At 44.3% G+C, this 16,981-nt stretch overlaps 1 protein-coding gene and 1 long non-coding RNA gene across 2 annotated transcripts in view; one reads left to right on the forward strand and one right to left on the reverse strand.

Moving 5' to 3' along the window:
- The window catches only part of LOC105452617 (discoidin domain-containing receptor 2-like), a 92,638-nt gene that overhangs the window by 21,547 nt on the left and 54,110 nt on the right, over positions 1 to 16,981 (reverse strand). The window contains exon 2 of the mRNA XM_011693892.1: positions 2,936 to 3,063. Coding sequence (XP_011692194.1) covers positions 2,936 to 3,044 — 109 coding nt within the window. The 5' untranslated portion in view covers positions 3,045 to 3,063. The remainder of the gene's footprint in view (positions 1 to 2,935; positions 3,064 to 16,981) is intronic.
- LOC105452616 lies at positions 4,929 to 6,826 on the forward strand. The gene is made up of 2 exons (XR_974762.1): positions 4,929 to 6,060; positions 6,305 to 6,826. It is a non-coding gene; the product is annotated as an uncharacterized LOC105452616 (long non-coding RNA).

The following is a 16,981-nucleotide window of genomic DNA, read 5'->3' on the forward strand; positions in this document are numbered from 1 at the left end:
CCGCATTGTTATGTTAATACGCTGAAGACTCCGCAGCAATAATTTCGTCACCATCACGCTAGGGCCTAATGGATCCGTAGATAATTGGAAAGGAGGGCTGAGGACCGAGAGGGTAACAGAGGGATGACAATGTCATAACGCCGGGGAGGGCTCTGTTGCGTGACGGTTTTCCTCCCCCGTACACACTTCTGCCGCCTGTTTTCGATGTGTCCTCGATGCGACAAACACAACGCGGGCGCGTTATCATTATGTATATACGCTCATTTCATTATGTATACGCACGTATTAATTTACAACTATTAAAATTAATGCGCTCGCGTGTACACGTTCGTAATTTATTTAGAGAATGAGTCACATATCGGCGTATATCCTGTACACTCTGTTTCACCACTAGCTGCGTGTCATTGTAGTTGCTGTTAACAATGAGTCTCGTGCGGAATGCAAAAAACAAAAAAAAGCAAAAAAAAAGAGCGATCGTTCGCCACATGTGTCGCTCGCGTTAAATCTCGCTACGTCAGATACATCCCTCCCGGATGACGCATCTGTACAATTGCCTATCCTATCACTCTGGCTCTCCAGCACACTCGTCCCGTGCATGCACGTACACTTTCGCTCGTCTACCCTGCAATTACGCGACACCGACGTGCGGGACGCGCGCGGGCGCGTTAATACACACGCAAACGGCGACGGCTACTCTCGTCTAGGCACGCGTCTATATGTGCGCACACCGTTTACCAACAACCGCCCTCGGTATACACAAAATCGAACTCGCCCTCGCACGCACGCACGCACGCAGAGAGCGGGCACCTAGAGGGTGTGCAGTGCGCGCAAGCACCACAATCCTACCGACGTGCAACATGTTTATGTATCGCCGGCAACATTAACATTGCAATTTATGCGCGCTTCAACTGCTCGGGGACCCCTTTCGGCTCGCCCCGATCGGCCACAGCTGACCGGCTCGCTTAACACAACCGCGAATTTACCGACGCGGTTCAATGTACAAGTTCAGTCACCGCGGGGAGGGGGATCGTAATCGTCTCCCCTTCGGTCGCCTTCCAACTTTCGTACGGGGCTATTTATATTTCGACGCTCGCTCGGTGCTCCTCTTATGCAGAGCATGCCGATCCACCTACGCCCGGACGCCTCTATGCATCTTTCGGCGACCGGTATTTGAAGCGCGGTTCTATTGGATTCCAAGTACGGTCGAGTGAATTCGAAATACGTCGTGTCCTGCTTCTTTTACGCGCGAATAAAAAAGAATGAATGAAATACGATATACAGAATGTAATTTAAATACTCTGCACTAATTACATTGTGTTATTCTTTGTAAAAAAACTGAATCGAAAAGTCTTGAACCATTTTTTTACAATGCTGAAGAAAACAGTAATTAGTTTCAATAGTGATCACTTCAATGAGCATTATAGAAAAAATCAGGACTTTTCGATTCAGTTTTTTTTACAAAGAACGCTATGAAATTTAGCTCGATGCTTTTATTATCGGTTGACAATTAATTAACAGATTGTTATTTTATTTTGACTATGCTGTTAAATTACATCTGGTAGCAAGATGCAATTTCTTTCGTACAGAATGCCGCTTTAATCATCGCTGCACCATTTGTTATTTCAAAGTATTATGTTGAGCTGCTTTGATAACCAGATAGAATTTAATTAGCGAAGTTTGCGCTATATAGTTGTTTTCCAGGATTACAGCGGCATGCTCAAGTGTAAGTATAAGCAGGATCAAAGGTAGCCCAAGTATCGGCTTTGAGGTCAAATAGTACGCCGCATAGATTCCAAGAGTTAGAAGAGTTAACATCGACTTTCCTGATTTAGTACGTTCCCGTTGCACGGATATATTTAGCGTTCAAGTATAAGCCGATTACTGTACACTTACAAACTTTATACCTACTACTATCATTTATAAAGTTGTCAACGACTCATCGAGCGCAACCGCTGTAACTCTTGTTTCGTAACTCTTAAATATTCATTGCATAATAAGACCTCTTCTGAGTCTAATTTCGCAAATGAAAGTCACATCATGTCAAAATGATTATGTACAAGCCTCGTGCTTGCGTGACGCAAAGTCCGCATTTTGAAAACTTTGCGCTCGGTGTAACTTGAATCTACTCACTCATCCAGGGAAAAGGATGGTACGCATTGTGCAGTGCAACCAAATCGAGAGACCATCATGATCCATCTTTCGATCTTGCTCGAGAAATTCTTCGGGTGCGAAATACGTCCCGTATACGTAAGTTTCGAGCTCGATTTCACGAACGAGTACCTAAAAGCCTTTCGCGGAGCTGACTTCGGAACTCTTGGCGGATACTTTGCAAGTTTCTCGCCCTGTTTACCTGACACGAGGGTGGCTTGGGGCCGTCGGAGTCAATGGGATGGAAACCAAGCCGAGTAGAAACCGAGCCCGAGGTTTAATGTAAGGCAAAGGGCAATGCGGTGCGAGGGAGGCCACCGGGATGCCTTTCTGTTTTTATCGAGTGCAACCGCGGCGGGTGGAAGAGGTATCCACCTTGGGGTAAAATTATATAGCCTCGGATGTAAACACGTATTTCAATCATGATCTCTCCCATCACGATCTCCTGATCTTGCCCAAAAAAAGAATTGACTCTCTGTTGTTGAACGGTAGATACCACACTATCTAATATAGTTAATGCTACATTTCTATCTTAGGTACCACCAGTTCACTTAATCAGTTAACTCGAAATTTTTGACCGATTATATTATTTGATATTTGAGATGTTGATTATTTTTTCTATAGTATTTCTATAGTATATATTAATTTAATGATCCTTGACTCGATCGTCATTATATTTAAGCCATCATTAATGCCAATAAGGAAATTTATGTAGATAGATATGTAAAGAATTCGATTCGAAGTTTTAAGCTACATCAAATTTGATTTGATTAACACGTCTACTCACATATGTCTATGGAACGTCCGCCGCAGAAGCAGAGGATCAGCAGGTAAAAGATGAGGCACGTCTGCAGGTAGTCCATGGTAGCGTCGATGGTCCGCGGGCCCGTGGTCATCGAACTCTCATAACCGCTTCTGCAAAAATAGAGTTCCAAAAGGAAATCACACACACACGTACAAACGGTCCTGAAATTACGCAGAACAGAGTGATTAAGCGTGATTCTCGAGTAGGCGTCTTGCCAGGCATAGAGATTGGGGCAGGAGAGGGTTGGAAGGGAACAAGGGGGCGAGGAGGCCGACAGGGAGACGCGACGTGAACGTAGAAAAAGAGTCTGGAAACGGCCGTTTCGGCCTTCCCCGTGCTTTTCGCCGGGGTGAAATGGCGCGGTTCTCGTACCGGACAGATATACGACCGGTACAGGAGCCATGGACAAAGAGCTACATTCACGCCAGCAGCCATTACGCGTCATTATCGAGATTAGGATCGGCCGTTCGGCGCGAGAGAAGAAGACGGAAAGAGAGAGGATGCTGCACGAGCCGGAGAAAGAACTGCGGAGAACGCCGTGGGGTTCTTTGGCTGGTTCTTCTCTCGTATGCGAGAGGGCTCGTACATACCGGATAGTCGGGCGATACTCGGAGGGAGGGGGGAGGGAGGGTGGGTTTCGCGGGGAGAGAGAACGCGAGACCGTACTTTATTCACGGCGGCGGTGCCGTTGTGGCGCAGGAAAGAAAAGCGAGGGGGACCGTACGAGAGACCTTACTTTTTGGCTAATTAACGGGAAGGGGGGGTTATGGGGTTCCTTGACTACCGCCGACCGTTCCCCGATGCTTATCTGCCGAGCTTAGAGAACCCTCCCTGCGACTCGTTATTTCACGACGAAAATATCCGTGGCGATAAACGCGGCGACCGGCGCGTTTTATATCGCGCTACGATCGTGGATTCGTGGATTTCAGGAATTTACTTTTGGATTTTCGAATCAAGCCAACGACACCTCCGTAATTGAAATATCACATCAAATAGATTTGATTTCATATTAGCAGCTTCTAAGACAATTTTGCCTGAATTTTGTTAATAAATTTCGTATTAATATCGAAACAAAACGGAAACTGTTTAAACGCTGTCTCTCTTCGAGTCACTTCCGGAGAGCGCTTCGGTGATTTCGTAATCTTTTCCGATTCTCAATATTCGACTTGTGAGATCCGGAGACTATCGATACCTATACAAAGTGGCTGAATCGGATTATCCAGCCGGTAATTAAGACGCTATTCAAGCGGTGAAGCGGTTGCGTATGCTGGTACCCGTGTCAAGCTTAGTACGATCACAATGCACGCGATCGATTAGTCGACACAGTAATTAAGGTCACAGAGTGCAGCCAACCTTTAACCGCCCCGCTTGCTCCGGCCGATTGTGTACGAGACACGGCATTCGTTTCTTAGCCGATGATTAGATCAATCGTGACGTACAATTAATCATTAGGCCCGTGGATAATCTCGTCGTAAATACACGCGCGCTCTAATGCGGCATTCATGGTCTCGCCTACGCGAGATATACGTTCCCTGCAGCGACCGCGTCCGCCGCGCACAGCGCCTTTCGAAAGTCCTTTCTTGCATTACGTATGCCAAATGTAATCTATTAGAGATAAAAATTATATGGAGAGAAAATAAGTCGCTCTCGCGCGTGCACTCGCCTGAATTAATTGCACCATCGATTCGCATTTCGCACGACTTTACTCGCGGAATAACGTTGAACTCTTTATGCCTCGCAGGCACGCTCTTTAAGTAGAAAGAGTTAATCATTTCCTCCGTAATTACGGAGACTTGATTATGTCGACATTTCTGAATTGATATGCGCTTCTGCCTGAGGCAAGAAGTGTGCTTATGCATTTATTAATACGCTCCCACTTATCTCAGTCCGTTTGTTTTTTCTTTTTCTTTTTTTTTTTCGTTGGATAATCATCATTCCGAGGAGGAAGAGCGTAGCGCGGCGTTACGCGTCGTGCAGACGGTAGATTTTTTGTGCCCTCTTTCTCGGATTAAATCCTCTTTCAACTGTTTTTGGTCGATTATTTATTCCAACGCAAACATCGACATCGGCGCCAGCGCGACGTCCGGATAAACCACGCGCGGAGGCCTTCGCCTCCGGAACGAAGAAATCATGCGAATTTAGTGCCCCGTTTGTTCCAGCTTTCTACAATACGCACACTGCCATCTTTCATTCGCTCGAGCTGCCTGCACGCAGCCCCGCGTTCGGCCCACTCGGTTCCACTGTGTGCCGCTGCATAAGGTGCCCTTGTGCGCGCTCCGAATGCTCGATTTGCATGGCATTCGTCTCTTCATTTTTGCCGAGTGTATCGTGCGCTCGTCGCGTTGAGCTCGCGAGCCAGGTGCATCGGTGCTTAAGTGGAATTAACGTGAATGATGGGGCCCAGATAAAGCTACATCCGCCTGTACCGGCTCACGAGCGTATTTTACGAGTGAATACACATGAATTTGTTCAGCGAATCAGCGAATCAATCATGCCGCTTCGATTACGTTCGATATACGTACAAAGCATAGGCTTGTAACAGCGGATTTTTCTAATCTCTGTATTCTATATTCTAATCTCTGTATAATCAGTATTTTATAGCCCATATTTATATGTATAATAATTCTGTTAAGAAACTCGACTAAAACCAGTTTTGAGAGAGAAAGAAAGATAGAGAAAAGAGAGACTACAGTTCAGTAGATCTTGACAATCAATCTCACATTCATGACGTACATACGTCAGATTTATGATTTAAATAAAAAAACCTGCATGTTCCTATATTCACATCAATTTTGATCTAAATATATTATAGTATAATTATTTCTCTAATAGCTGTCAAATTCTTTATGAATCATAAAGATTTATAATAAATATCTTTGATTGTTTCATATTCTTGATAAATAGAATAGCAAAATATATACCTTAAGCTTTATTAAGAAAGACGAAGAATAAATATTGACGAAGTTTTCTACCTTTTGTGGAAAATTATAACCTCGATTTGTCTTTTTTTTTATTAATTCTTTTTTAAGAATATAACTCTTGATCGTATTATTGCACTTGTAGTTGCAAGTTGTATAATGATCATTTATAAAGACTGAGTACGAGCTGTGAGTAAAAATTAACTTACTATACATTTTTATTAGATCATTGTCTTTACTTGTTTTTACGTAATTATATCTATAAATCATATTTACTTAAATATATTAAAATTGTACACATATTTTAACGAGCTATCTGCGTGCTTCGTGTTATTCGGCTAGATAATTATTTTTCTTGATATTCAAACTTAAATTAAAAGCTAGAAGAAGTATTCCCATTTGGGAGCATTCCTATAGCTATAGCACGTTCTAGAGTCGGCTTGGCTCCGTTCCCAACGTGTCATTCCGAAGGTGGTGTGAATGGGAGAATGGGAGAAGGAACGAAAGTGCTGCCGCACAGGTTCGCAGCTACGTGTACGAATACACTTTAATCTCCACACTTACAACGTTTCCGGATCGTTAAACGCCGTTCGTCGACGAACTCTTGAGTTCGGGCGAAAAATTCGCATCCAAGCTCGAATCCCGCCGCCGCTCGCCAACGGCTTTAGCCGTGGCGGAAAACGCGTCATTTTCTCGTCGAAAAGTTTTCGACGATGCAGAGGAAAAAAAGTTTGGAAGACCGGAAGGTAAAAATTCTGCATACACGCGTACAAGGATTCTTCTTGTAAGATGACAGGAGAGATATAAGGTTTTCGAAAGATACTTAATTCGCTAAAATTTGTTTAAGAACATTCACGAGAATGAAAGAAAAAAACTTTCATTTGTGTATGTATCGATTTGTAAAATGTGACGAAAATTGTGTTTTTTTGCCTAATAAATATAACTTCAACAAATATTCAATAGATTTAAAAACGTGCGTTTCGCATTTGCGGATTTTCGGGCGATAAAATTGCTTTTTGTAGGAATTCCTATGGCCAGTCGAGAAATTTGCGTTCAAAGTGCCTTTCCCGAGGAAACTCGCAATTCTTAGCTGACGAGATTTACGGTGGGTGTAGGAGAGGCAAGCGAGGTGCTCTTTTGAGCGCTGTTTCCATCATTTGGGCGCATAAATTTGCGCGCGAATTCGTGGAAAGTACCGCGTACACGAATACGCGACGCGTCTCGAGAGCTCGCGCAAATTAAAACTCGGGCGAAGTCGTCCTCGCGTAATTGCCGGGGCGCGCCGCGACTTATTTTTGTAGACCCTCTCCTGAAGACGCAGCCGTCGACGCGAGAGAATCTGCGAGAGGCGGTGTTTATTTTATACCACCGTTTAATAAAATAACATAAAGGTAAAGAAATATTTGAAATAGTGTGACAAATTATTAATCACATTATGATTATATATTTTGTTGTTTTTTAACACAAGCAAACACAAGCTGTAAGTCCATTATTTTTTTTAAATTTGATACGACTGTAGGACTAGTATCACAGCACTTATTATATTAGAGGACTTTTTTTTATTGAAAATCCAAGTTGAATATAGCTTTATATTAAATTGGCTTCCGTGCTATTATTATCCAGCGTGTTTTTTGTTTGGCTTTTACTACGGTTTTATTACTTGAGGGAAGTTAGTCACTTTTTGAATTTATCAAGGTATCCATCTTTAAATGAACTTTAAGCCCTGCCACCGATACGCAACTTGTTACCCAAATCTTATTAATTCACAAAGTTACGGTAATAAGTCTCGGCTCTTTGACACTCCAGTATTTTCCGTTCGGAGCGCAGAAGTTAGCGGTAATCCGTATCTCCTTCCGCTCGCGTATTTCTGTCTGTGGAATTCGCACGGCAGTTTCTATGAAATCGTTCGGCCATCCGGCGATCTTCAAAGTGCTTTGATCGACTCGCGGATGATCATTCGCTCATAAACAGACACCATCGAGCGTCGCAGTTCTCGAAGCGGCGTTTCTATAACGTGAGAAAAAGAAGAGACACGCAAGCCCGACTAATTACGAGGATCCCTCTGGCTACCGTGTGCTGTTGGTGCTGTGGCTGCTGTTGCTGCTGCTACTGATGTTTATCTTCGCGAGCGATGGGAACCCAAGATGGCAGAGCATCTCCCATTTATTCAGCGCAAGAACCGGTACGCTTCTCGCCGGTAGGACGAGAAAACGACTTGCGGCTGCCGGCCGTGCCTGCCTCGGGATATCTGCATCTCGTTCCACCGCCTTTCCTGCGCTTCGAACCGCAATACGTTCGTAGATTAAAGCCGGTTTCGTATTAATTTCGTGCAGCTTCGTTGCTTCGAGTGCACACTTTGTCTTTCGATTGGTGTACACGTGCAAACCGGACGAATCGCACCCTGAGCGCGAGCATGCCTTCGGCGGCTAATGTGATGGACTTTAACGACGACATCACCGCGTTATCTATTCAGTTATGGTCGAGAATTGTCCAATCAGTACTAATCATTATTATTCAAAGTATCATCAAGAACAGATATACGATATATGTCTTAATTCGACTAAAAAAGAAGAAATACGACTGAATGCGACTGAAATTAAAAAACTTTCCACTTTATGAAAAAATTTAATAAGCATTTAAGATGGTTCTATCGAGCAAGTCCCAGTCAAAAGTTAGTCCCTCCATATGACTAATAATTCAATAAAAACATTTCGCATCTAGACTGTACATATGCGATTGTGTGACGTTTACGTGACAACGTCACACTATCGAGTTGAGCGATAAAACCACCTTAATAAGAATTAAAAAGATATAAAGAAAAACAATTACAAGTACCTGAAGACTAGCAAACGTTTGAAAACAAAACATTATTATTATTATTTAGTTGGGGCGATCGTGGCGCAAGGCGCTGCGTGGCAGCTTACTGTGCCAAAACTTCACGTTCAAAATCACCCAGAATTCCGGTGCTCTGAAATGCGCTGCCAGTGCTCTACGGCATTTAGCAGCGCAAATCGAAGCACGGTCTCTGGTTGACGATCGCCAAATGGAAGTGGCAAAATTGGAGTTTGTTATAGTTGTAGAGAAGTTGGGAATATAAGAAAATGTAACCCTAAGGGAATCATAAACATTTTATTATTATTTAGTTTTAAAGAAGAAAGCGGGATATATTAATTGTATTAAAAACTAAAAAGATTCCCATGAATAATCAACAATTCGAATATAATAGACTAATGGGAATTTTCAAATGAATCATTTGATGAATTAATTTAATCATCAAATGAATCATTTAAACTCTTGGAAGCACAGTCGACTTTTAATACTCTTTTTTTTTTTTAGATATGTGACGCCTATTGAGACACTAAACATTTTTTGTTTTACTTGTGCACCTAAATGGTTATTTTATAAATTGAAACACGATGGAAATATGGTCTACATAATACCGACCCTGTGACTAATATATGTACCACTGAGGATGGCCAGAAGGATGGCCAAAACGTACGGAAATATACTTATGTACATGGGATAAGCTTGTGTCATTTATTGCAATTTGTAATTTTGCGCAATAATTACCGCACTGATTCCCATTAGTCTATTATATTCGAATTATTGATTATGTTAATTGTGTTTACGAAAAATATCGTCTTAAGATCTATTGTTGTTAAGATTATTACAGTTATTATTTGCAAAAAATATATATATAATTTCATTTTTCTTAGAAACAATAATATTTATTTGGTAGATACATTTCGTGCATCATCAAAAATAACGGAGTTATTATTCACGACCGTTTCTTTTAAGATATATCATTCTATCTAAATGTAGGGTCCACGCATCACTGAGATATATATTTCACGTGGCATTAAGCGTTTGAAATTTATACCCCAGTATTTCATTTCGCCACAATCCCAACCGGTATCAAGTGGTATACAGTGGTATACACTCTACACAAGCCGAATTAGAAAAGAAAACGTGAATTAGAAAAGAATTTATAAATCATAAACTAGAACGATGATTAACACTGTCTCTTTCGCCTTTGTCTTTTGCTTTTTCACAAAGCTTGTAATTAAAAACTCTATATAATTATATCAACGTTTCTGATTTAAGAGCGACGCTTTGTTGCCGCGGGAAACGTTGGTGCTTTCGTTTCGTGCGGCAGCACAAGCTGCGGAGATGAAACGTGAAAGAAAAAGAGTGAAGGCTGCAAACGCGCAACAAAGGAGCAACGGCGCGCGTAAACTTGTCCAAACTGACAGTGGCCTCGTAAAAATCCATTATTCCAATCTTCGAATCTTGTTCTCTGTCAGGCATCCCGACGCTATCGAGACCGGTCAAAGCGCCCGTGGCGTTCCTCTCGTTAACCATCCGCGCTACCTCAACGGGGGGTGCCGTTCATAACTCAGCCGAAATATTCGCCTACATTCTGCGCGTGGTGCACGGGGTTAGGAACGCGCGCGCGTATATATATACCCTCGTCGCAGGGCCAACTTTATCCGCGCTGTGCACACACGCATATACGTACACACGTAAGTTCTTCTATATGCATAGAGCTGGCAAGCACGCGCATACGTGGTGACGTACAATGCACGCGACTAAGGCTGACCCTGATGGCAAGGAGGTTGAAGCGTGGAAGGTGGTGGCGCAAAGAGGGTTGGGCGGGCGGCGGGCGGCGGCCCTCTGGAAGAGGGTACTCCGGGGTGGCGGCGGTCGGTGTGTAGCAGGGCCATGAATTATGCAGTTCGCCGCGGGCTAGGGCCTCGTACGCCGGCAAGTGGAAGGAAGACGGAGAAGAGAGGACTGTGCCGCTACGGCGAATCAACCGGCGAGAAACTGGGAGAGAGACGACGATATACCCACACGGTCCAGAGCCACTTTACCCTCCTCATCCTCCCTCGCGTCGCGTTCCACCTCTCCCTCCTCCTCCTCGCCATCTCCACCTGTGCCTCCACCTGAGCCTCTCTCTCCACCGCTGCCACTACCATCCACCTTCCACCTTCGCTCGACGCCGCCTCCTCCGACGCTCCGCTCGCGCGCTACGCCGCCGACACTTCGCTCCAGCCGATTGAAATTTTCATACCGGCACGTCTACCGTCCCAGTTTATGCCTCGAACAAGTGAAATGCACTGCCACCGTCGTGGCACCACCGGGTTTCCTGCCATGCCATTCTCCATCTCCTCCCGCCACGCTGCACAAATAGCAGGGTGGCCTCCGCGTCATTTCTCTTCCTTCGCCCGCGTCACCCGCGAACTCTCTCCGGTTTTTTCTCCATCTCATGAAGGACAGACTCGGAAAGGAACGAGAGGCTCGATCCCTCACGTCGGGAGATAACCGACGAGATAGAGCGAACGTCGATATCCTCGAGAGCACTTACACTTTCTACCTTTCTACCTGCGTGTGGATTATTTCACGCTGCGCCGCTGTGTACATTATGATATATCCGATACACGACAAAAACTCACAATTGCTTTGCGAGGCATGCGGCTATCAATTCCACGTTTTTTTTTTCGCGGAAAAAGCGTCGCTTTATGTTTGTTTGACACGCACCGAACGAATGAACAATCGAGTCGTTAAATATTTCAACATGACTCCCCATAGTAACAGGCGAAAATCACTCTTCCCGCCCTCCTCCCGCCCCTATCTCGCCCGCACACAACCAAGATCGACTGAAATTTTCATGTCAGCCCGTCTGCCGTCTGGGTTAACGATCGAGAGAGAAACAAGTCGTATCGTTACTTCCAATTTTGTCTCTTTCTTCATTCCATTTACAGGACATTTACCTTTCGCTGTCCCTCCGTTGAGCCGGAGATATACTTACTCCTTTCGTTCTTTTGCTCCTCGCGCTAATGTAACGAGCGAATATGGAAGTCATACTGATAGAACTCGAAGGTGCTCTTGCTTTGTACTTTACTATGCAGATATATACTTTTCAGCGCCCTAGCTTCTCGTGTAATGGCGCGCCAACGATGACGCGATTGGACGAAAGGACACGTTAATGATCCAGTTCAGACTTGGTTCGTCCTAGTCGTAGTCAAGTCAAAAGTATCGGTATTCGATAGCGCTTCATTTCGACAAAGAGTACGATGAGTGATATCTACATCGCTGGTAAAATGGCAGAGTCTCAACGCAAACGATGTCACGAGTCGATAGTCAAGTGATGGCCATAACCGACATGGAATATTGGCATGTGAAATTACATCTATAAATGGTATTCGACAAACGATGCCATCCAATGGGAACGCACAATTTTTTTATTTCGTACGAAACGATCTGCGAGATAGTGTATTCGAACTGCATGCAGAGTTGCGAAAATAATAGAGTTGCGTCAAATATAATTTACAATGATTATTGTAATGTACTAATACACTTGATACAAAAATTGAGAGTAAATATGTATATATATACGTATATATTTGAAACTTTTATTTTTTAAATATTGTTATTTCATATTTAATAAAGGTATTAAATTAATAAATAATGTTTGCATAATATTTCCGGTTCTCATTCGACTTGCGATATTTTCATTTGAGGCAGATACAATGCGCGAGGCGCGGCATTGCAATTTAATACCATCTTAGACTCGTGCACGTTTGTCGATTTTTACGACACGAGCTTGGAGTATTTATTCGGGAATCTTGCAGCACCAAGATACGCGGGGTAAAATTAATGGCCGGTCACAATTCGCGTCGTTTCGCACCTATACGAGCAAAAAACACCGCGCCGGACGACGTCGGATGCGTCAAATATACGCGTTTGGCGCACGTGGAAAGATCGTTACTCGAGTCATGGATTTACGAGCGAACGTTATCGTCCTGTTAATGTGCTGATTAGATTATGCTACGGGAGAGAGCATAGTACGCCCGAGATGCTAGAGTCGTTCCCTCGCAGCATCGCGCACAGCCCCGACAAAGGTAACGCGCGAGGCGGCGGACACATGCCTCTTTCAGAGAATCGTAAAAGAACGCGACTGCCCCGCCTGGTTTTGTTGTTCCCGACGGCGAGTTTTACGAGCGCGCGCGCGGATTAATTATTCCGCGGACGACGAAAAGTAACCGGGTACGCGCGCGCGCGGCTTTCCAGGGGCGGGAAAAAAGTGCGGCATCGCGTTTGGTATCGGCCGTTTTTAACGTCCCGCCGTCTGCGGGTTAACGCCGCGAGGAACTCAGAATAGTTGCAGAAATACGCAGCTGACGCTCGCAAATTAGCTTGCGGCAATCCGCGGCGGAGCCGAGCGCATGAAATGAGATCGCTTTGAAGCCCCCGAAGTTTCCGTCGGAAACCCGTTTCGCAAGAAGCAGGCTGCGTTCGCGGGCGCTCAATTGAATCCTTTTATTCTCCCAGCCCCCTCCCCGCGCACACCTTCAGTTTGATGTATTCCTTTTTTTTTTCTTGCGGCATTTCCTCCTGCACTTGGAGAACAGCGCGGGGGAATAACGTATTAGAACGCGATAAAATACGAACTGTTTTCCCTTCTTTAGCGGACAGGGTTCTTGGAACAGAAAATTCTTCCATCTCGCCTTGTGCGTGAGACACACGCGATGACTTTGTGGCTTCGGGGCCGCTCTTTAACACCCCGTTCGTTTCACTTCGCCGCCGCGCCGTAATCGATCGTGCGGAATGAAAATCAAAGGTTCCAAGAAGCGGAATGGCCGAGAGGGTTAATCGGTTATTTGCACCACGAGGCGAGTGTCCGGTCCACACCCGCCGATCGTCAAAGAATTATTATCCGGAGCGATGACAAAGCAGATAGGAAGCTCGGCAGAACTCGACGATATGTATGACCGTTGGAGGCGATTATTAATTATCAGCGAATAAACGAGGCGGATCGAGATCGCGCGTACGTATACGACTGAGGATCCGAGGAACCTCCGTTCAATGATATCGTCGGCCTCGTTTTATTAGACCATCGCTTTGCCGCGCGCCGTCAACCCTTCACCAACCCGTTACCAGCCGTTCTGTTCTCATAAATCGTTTATTCATGTTTAATGCAGCCATGGTATTCAGACCCGAAAGTTTTCGAAGCTCTCAGACGGAAAGCGCGACTACGACGGGAATCGGTGGGTGGAGATGGGGGGGGGAGAACTTCGAACAAGAGAATGCTTTTGCATCGAGGCAACGCCTGAAACCAGTCGAAAAAAGTCAAGAGTAACTGCAGACTCGAGTCTCCCGCCATTGGGCAGGCCCTTTCACCGCCTGCCTAGAAGACGATCTCCTCCCCCTCCCGCCCCGGTCCCGCGAAATCCTTCGCCACACGTGTACGTTTGTCGCGACAGTTGATTCGCCCGCGATATCCATTCGATCGCTCAGCAGTTCCGTATTCTCGGACTTCGAAAGTTCTCTCGCGTCTCGCGGAGACAACTAGCCGAGTCGACCGAATTAAATATTTATGGCAGGCGATAAGATAACTAGCAATTGCTAGTTGTCGCACGGTTTCGTGTTGCCAAGGTATAAAAGAATGTCGCGAGGTTTTCGTGAAAGAGATAGAGAGAGAAAGAGAAAGAGTGATAAAAAAGCAATGAAGAAGTACTTTGAGACTCGTAAAAAATGACTGAAGTTTGTGACATTATTTACGCAGAAGTGGATTGCTAGGTCGAGTTGCTGAGTCGTGCTAAATCGTGGACAAATTCTTGTGCGATTAAAGAAATTACGAAGTTTATACTTTAAAAAGAAGAACAATTCACGATCTCAATAAAGTTTTTATAAAGTGTAAGGGCCCACGGCAAAACATAATGCAAGTCGTTTTTACTTGACAATCGAATTGTCGATATTTCCATTACATTAGGGATAGTTTCATGTATAATATACCAATTCATATATAATTCATCGTATTTCAATAAATAAAACGAATGCACAGCGTGCAGCAAAGATCTCTCTATTTTCCAATGACAAATCCGAGTGTTTTATCACCTTATGTGATAAGTATAATACACTCAGAAAAATCATGCTCGACTTACAATTCAAAGTATATATGACTTCCCTCAGCGCGAGTTTCTGTGTGGATTTTAGTCGGGCGGATATGAGATGCGCGTGCGCGCGCGAAGGAAAAGTTGAAGGAGAAATGAGGAGAGAGGAAACGAGAAAACGAGAAAGAAATGCGCGGGAGAGTCTCTAATCCGTTCTTCAGGGGGCTTAAGCCCCGCGTCTTCGTGTACCCTGCTCGGAGAATACCGTTTAAGTGTCGTCCGTCTGGGAGTCCTCCACTCGGGTAAATATTTAGGAATTTTTGAAGAGTCCCGAGTGCCTAAGAAAACAGTTTACTCCGTGAGGAGGGATCCCTCCCGGGAGTCCGAACGCGCTCCGGGCCTGGAACAGTCATCGCCAGCGTTCTTTCGTCGACAATCAAACACGCCAGCATCGCGCATGCCGGGAAAAAATATACAAAGGGAAGATATACGGGGTGCGCTTTACACGAACCGCGTCTATGTTCGTGTTTTCGGACTCGTTCCACCGCGCGCACTGTGAATCCCGGTCTCTATCATCATTTCTGTTTTAATTCCTGGGATATGCACGAAATATACGACTAACCTCTCGCGCCATCATGTCGCGTAATTACTCTTAATTGAACTCACTGTTCGTACAGCTTCTGATTGTCCGTGCACGTGATCGCGTTTTAGTTGACTCACCTGTAACATAAAAATAACGATACTTAATATTCAAAGATCATTTACGATCAATTACGATTAAAAAGTAATTTCAATAGGTATAAAAATTTTCGAGAAAATTGCCTCGACTTGTATCGGTGTGTGAATTTCATCAGGCTACGTCCCTTAAATTCCTTTTAACTGCAGCTACAATTTTTCGAGAGACACGAGTTAAATGGACATGTTATTAACATAACATTGATTTTTTTATTGTCGTTTGCTGTGCTATGAAGACGTGGGCGCAGCTTGCGTGTCCCATCCCGCCAGTAATGATAATAATGCGACATACAATAAGACGTCGGCCGACATTTTAATGAGAGAAGAACGACGGAGCACGGGAGCTCGTTAGAACGTACCAGAACCCATAAAGAACGGTCAGGGAGCGGTGAGGAATGGGTTAACGCATATATAACTTTTTGGTAGAAGCCGTTCATTACCGCGCGCAAACACGTCCGGTAAAATCGCTCGTTGGGTTTGCGAAGTAAGGGATCTTGCAAACATTTTGCCTAATATAGACGCTCGAGGTCGCAGGAACGGTGACGTGATTACGTTGTACCGCGTAAACCGCGGCTATCGCATAAAGCGACCGGTGGCAATGTGCGAAACCTCGTGAATCACATTTAATAAATATTTATTTCTGGCGTCCGGAGCACACGGCAATAAAGCGACGCGTAATGAAACCGCCGATTTCCTACCACCACCGAAATAATGTTGACGATTAGTCTGGCTTTGATTTGATAGAATTGCGACTCGCAAGTTTCATTACGCGTACCGCTGACGGACGCTGTCACGCGTCAACGAGCGGGTTTCATCGACCGCTCGTCAGCACGAGTGCAATAAACCGTGCTTAATTACATGCAATAAGTAATTAAAGTGATTAAAGCTTATAATGCGACGCGCGCGCAATCAGTAACGCGCGGGCGTAATCAAAATTTCGATTGGACAAGCGTATGTCCGTTACGACGAGCACTTTATAGCGATAGCTTTTCGCGAGCGTTTCGCGCTTTTGAACGAGATGGTATCGGCGTAATCCTGCCCTTGCGCGCTTTAGCAGCAAATGAAAATTTCGTTTCAACGACGATTTCATTCATATTCGCTGTTATTGTCGATATACATCAGTAATTTCGTTAATTCGCATTAGTCGATTAACACTTCGGTAAATTATATTATTTCTATGATACACGCAGAACCATGCAGAAACGTGTAGCAAGAAGAAAATTTCATTCTGTGATTTCATCGATGAAATTGTACAGATATCTGCGTTCGCATATTAACTTTCAATTGTAAAGAATTAGTTACCAAGATATTTAATGCTGGAAGCTGCAATAATATTATATAATAATATATCAGATGTCTAATTCAGTTTATTCGATTTACGAAATAATATTTATTGCAGAATCAATAAATGTGAGATAAGCAACATATGTTGTAATATCCTATCGAACGACACATAAAGTCGAAGTTTCCTTCGTGCA

The sequence above is a fragment of the Wasmannia auropunctata genome, unplaced genomic scaffold (assembly GCF_000956235.1).
Source record: "Wasmannia auropunctata unplaced genomic scaffold, wasmannia.A_1.0 LD336027.1, whole genome shotgun sequence".
NCBI lineage: Eukaryota > Metazoa > Arthropoda > Insecta > Hymenoptera > Formicidae > Wasmannia > Wasmannia auropunctata.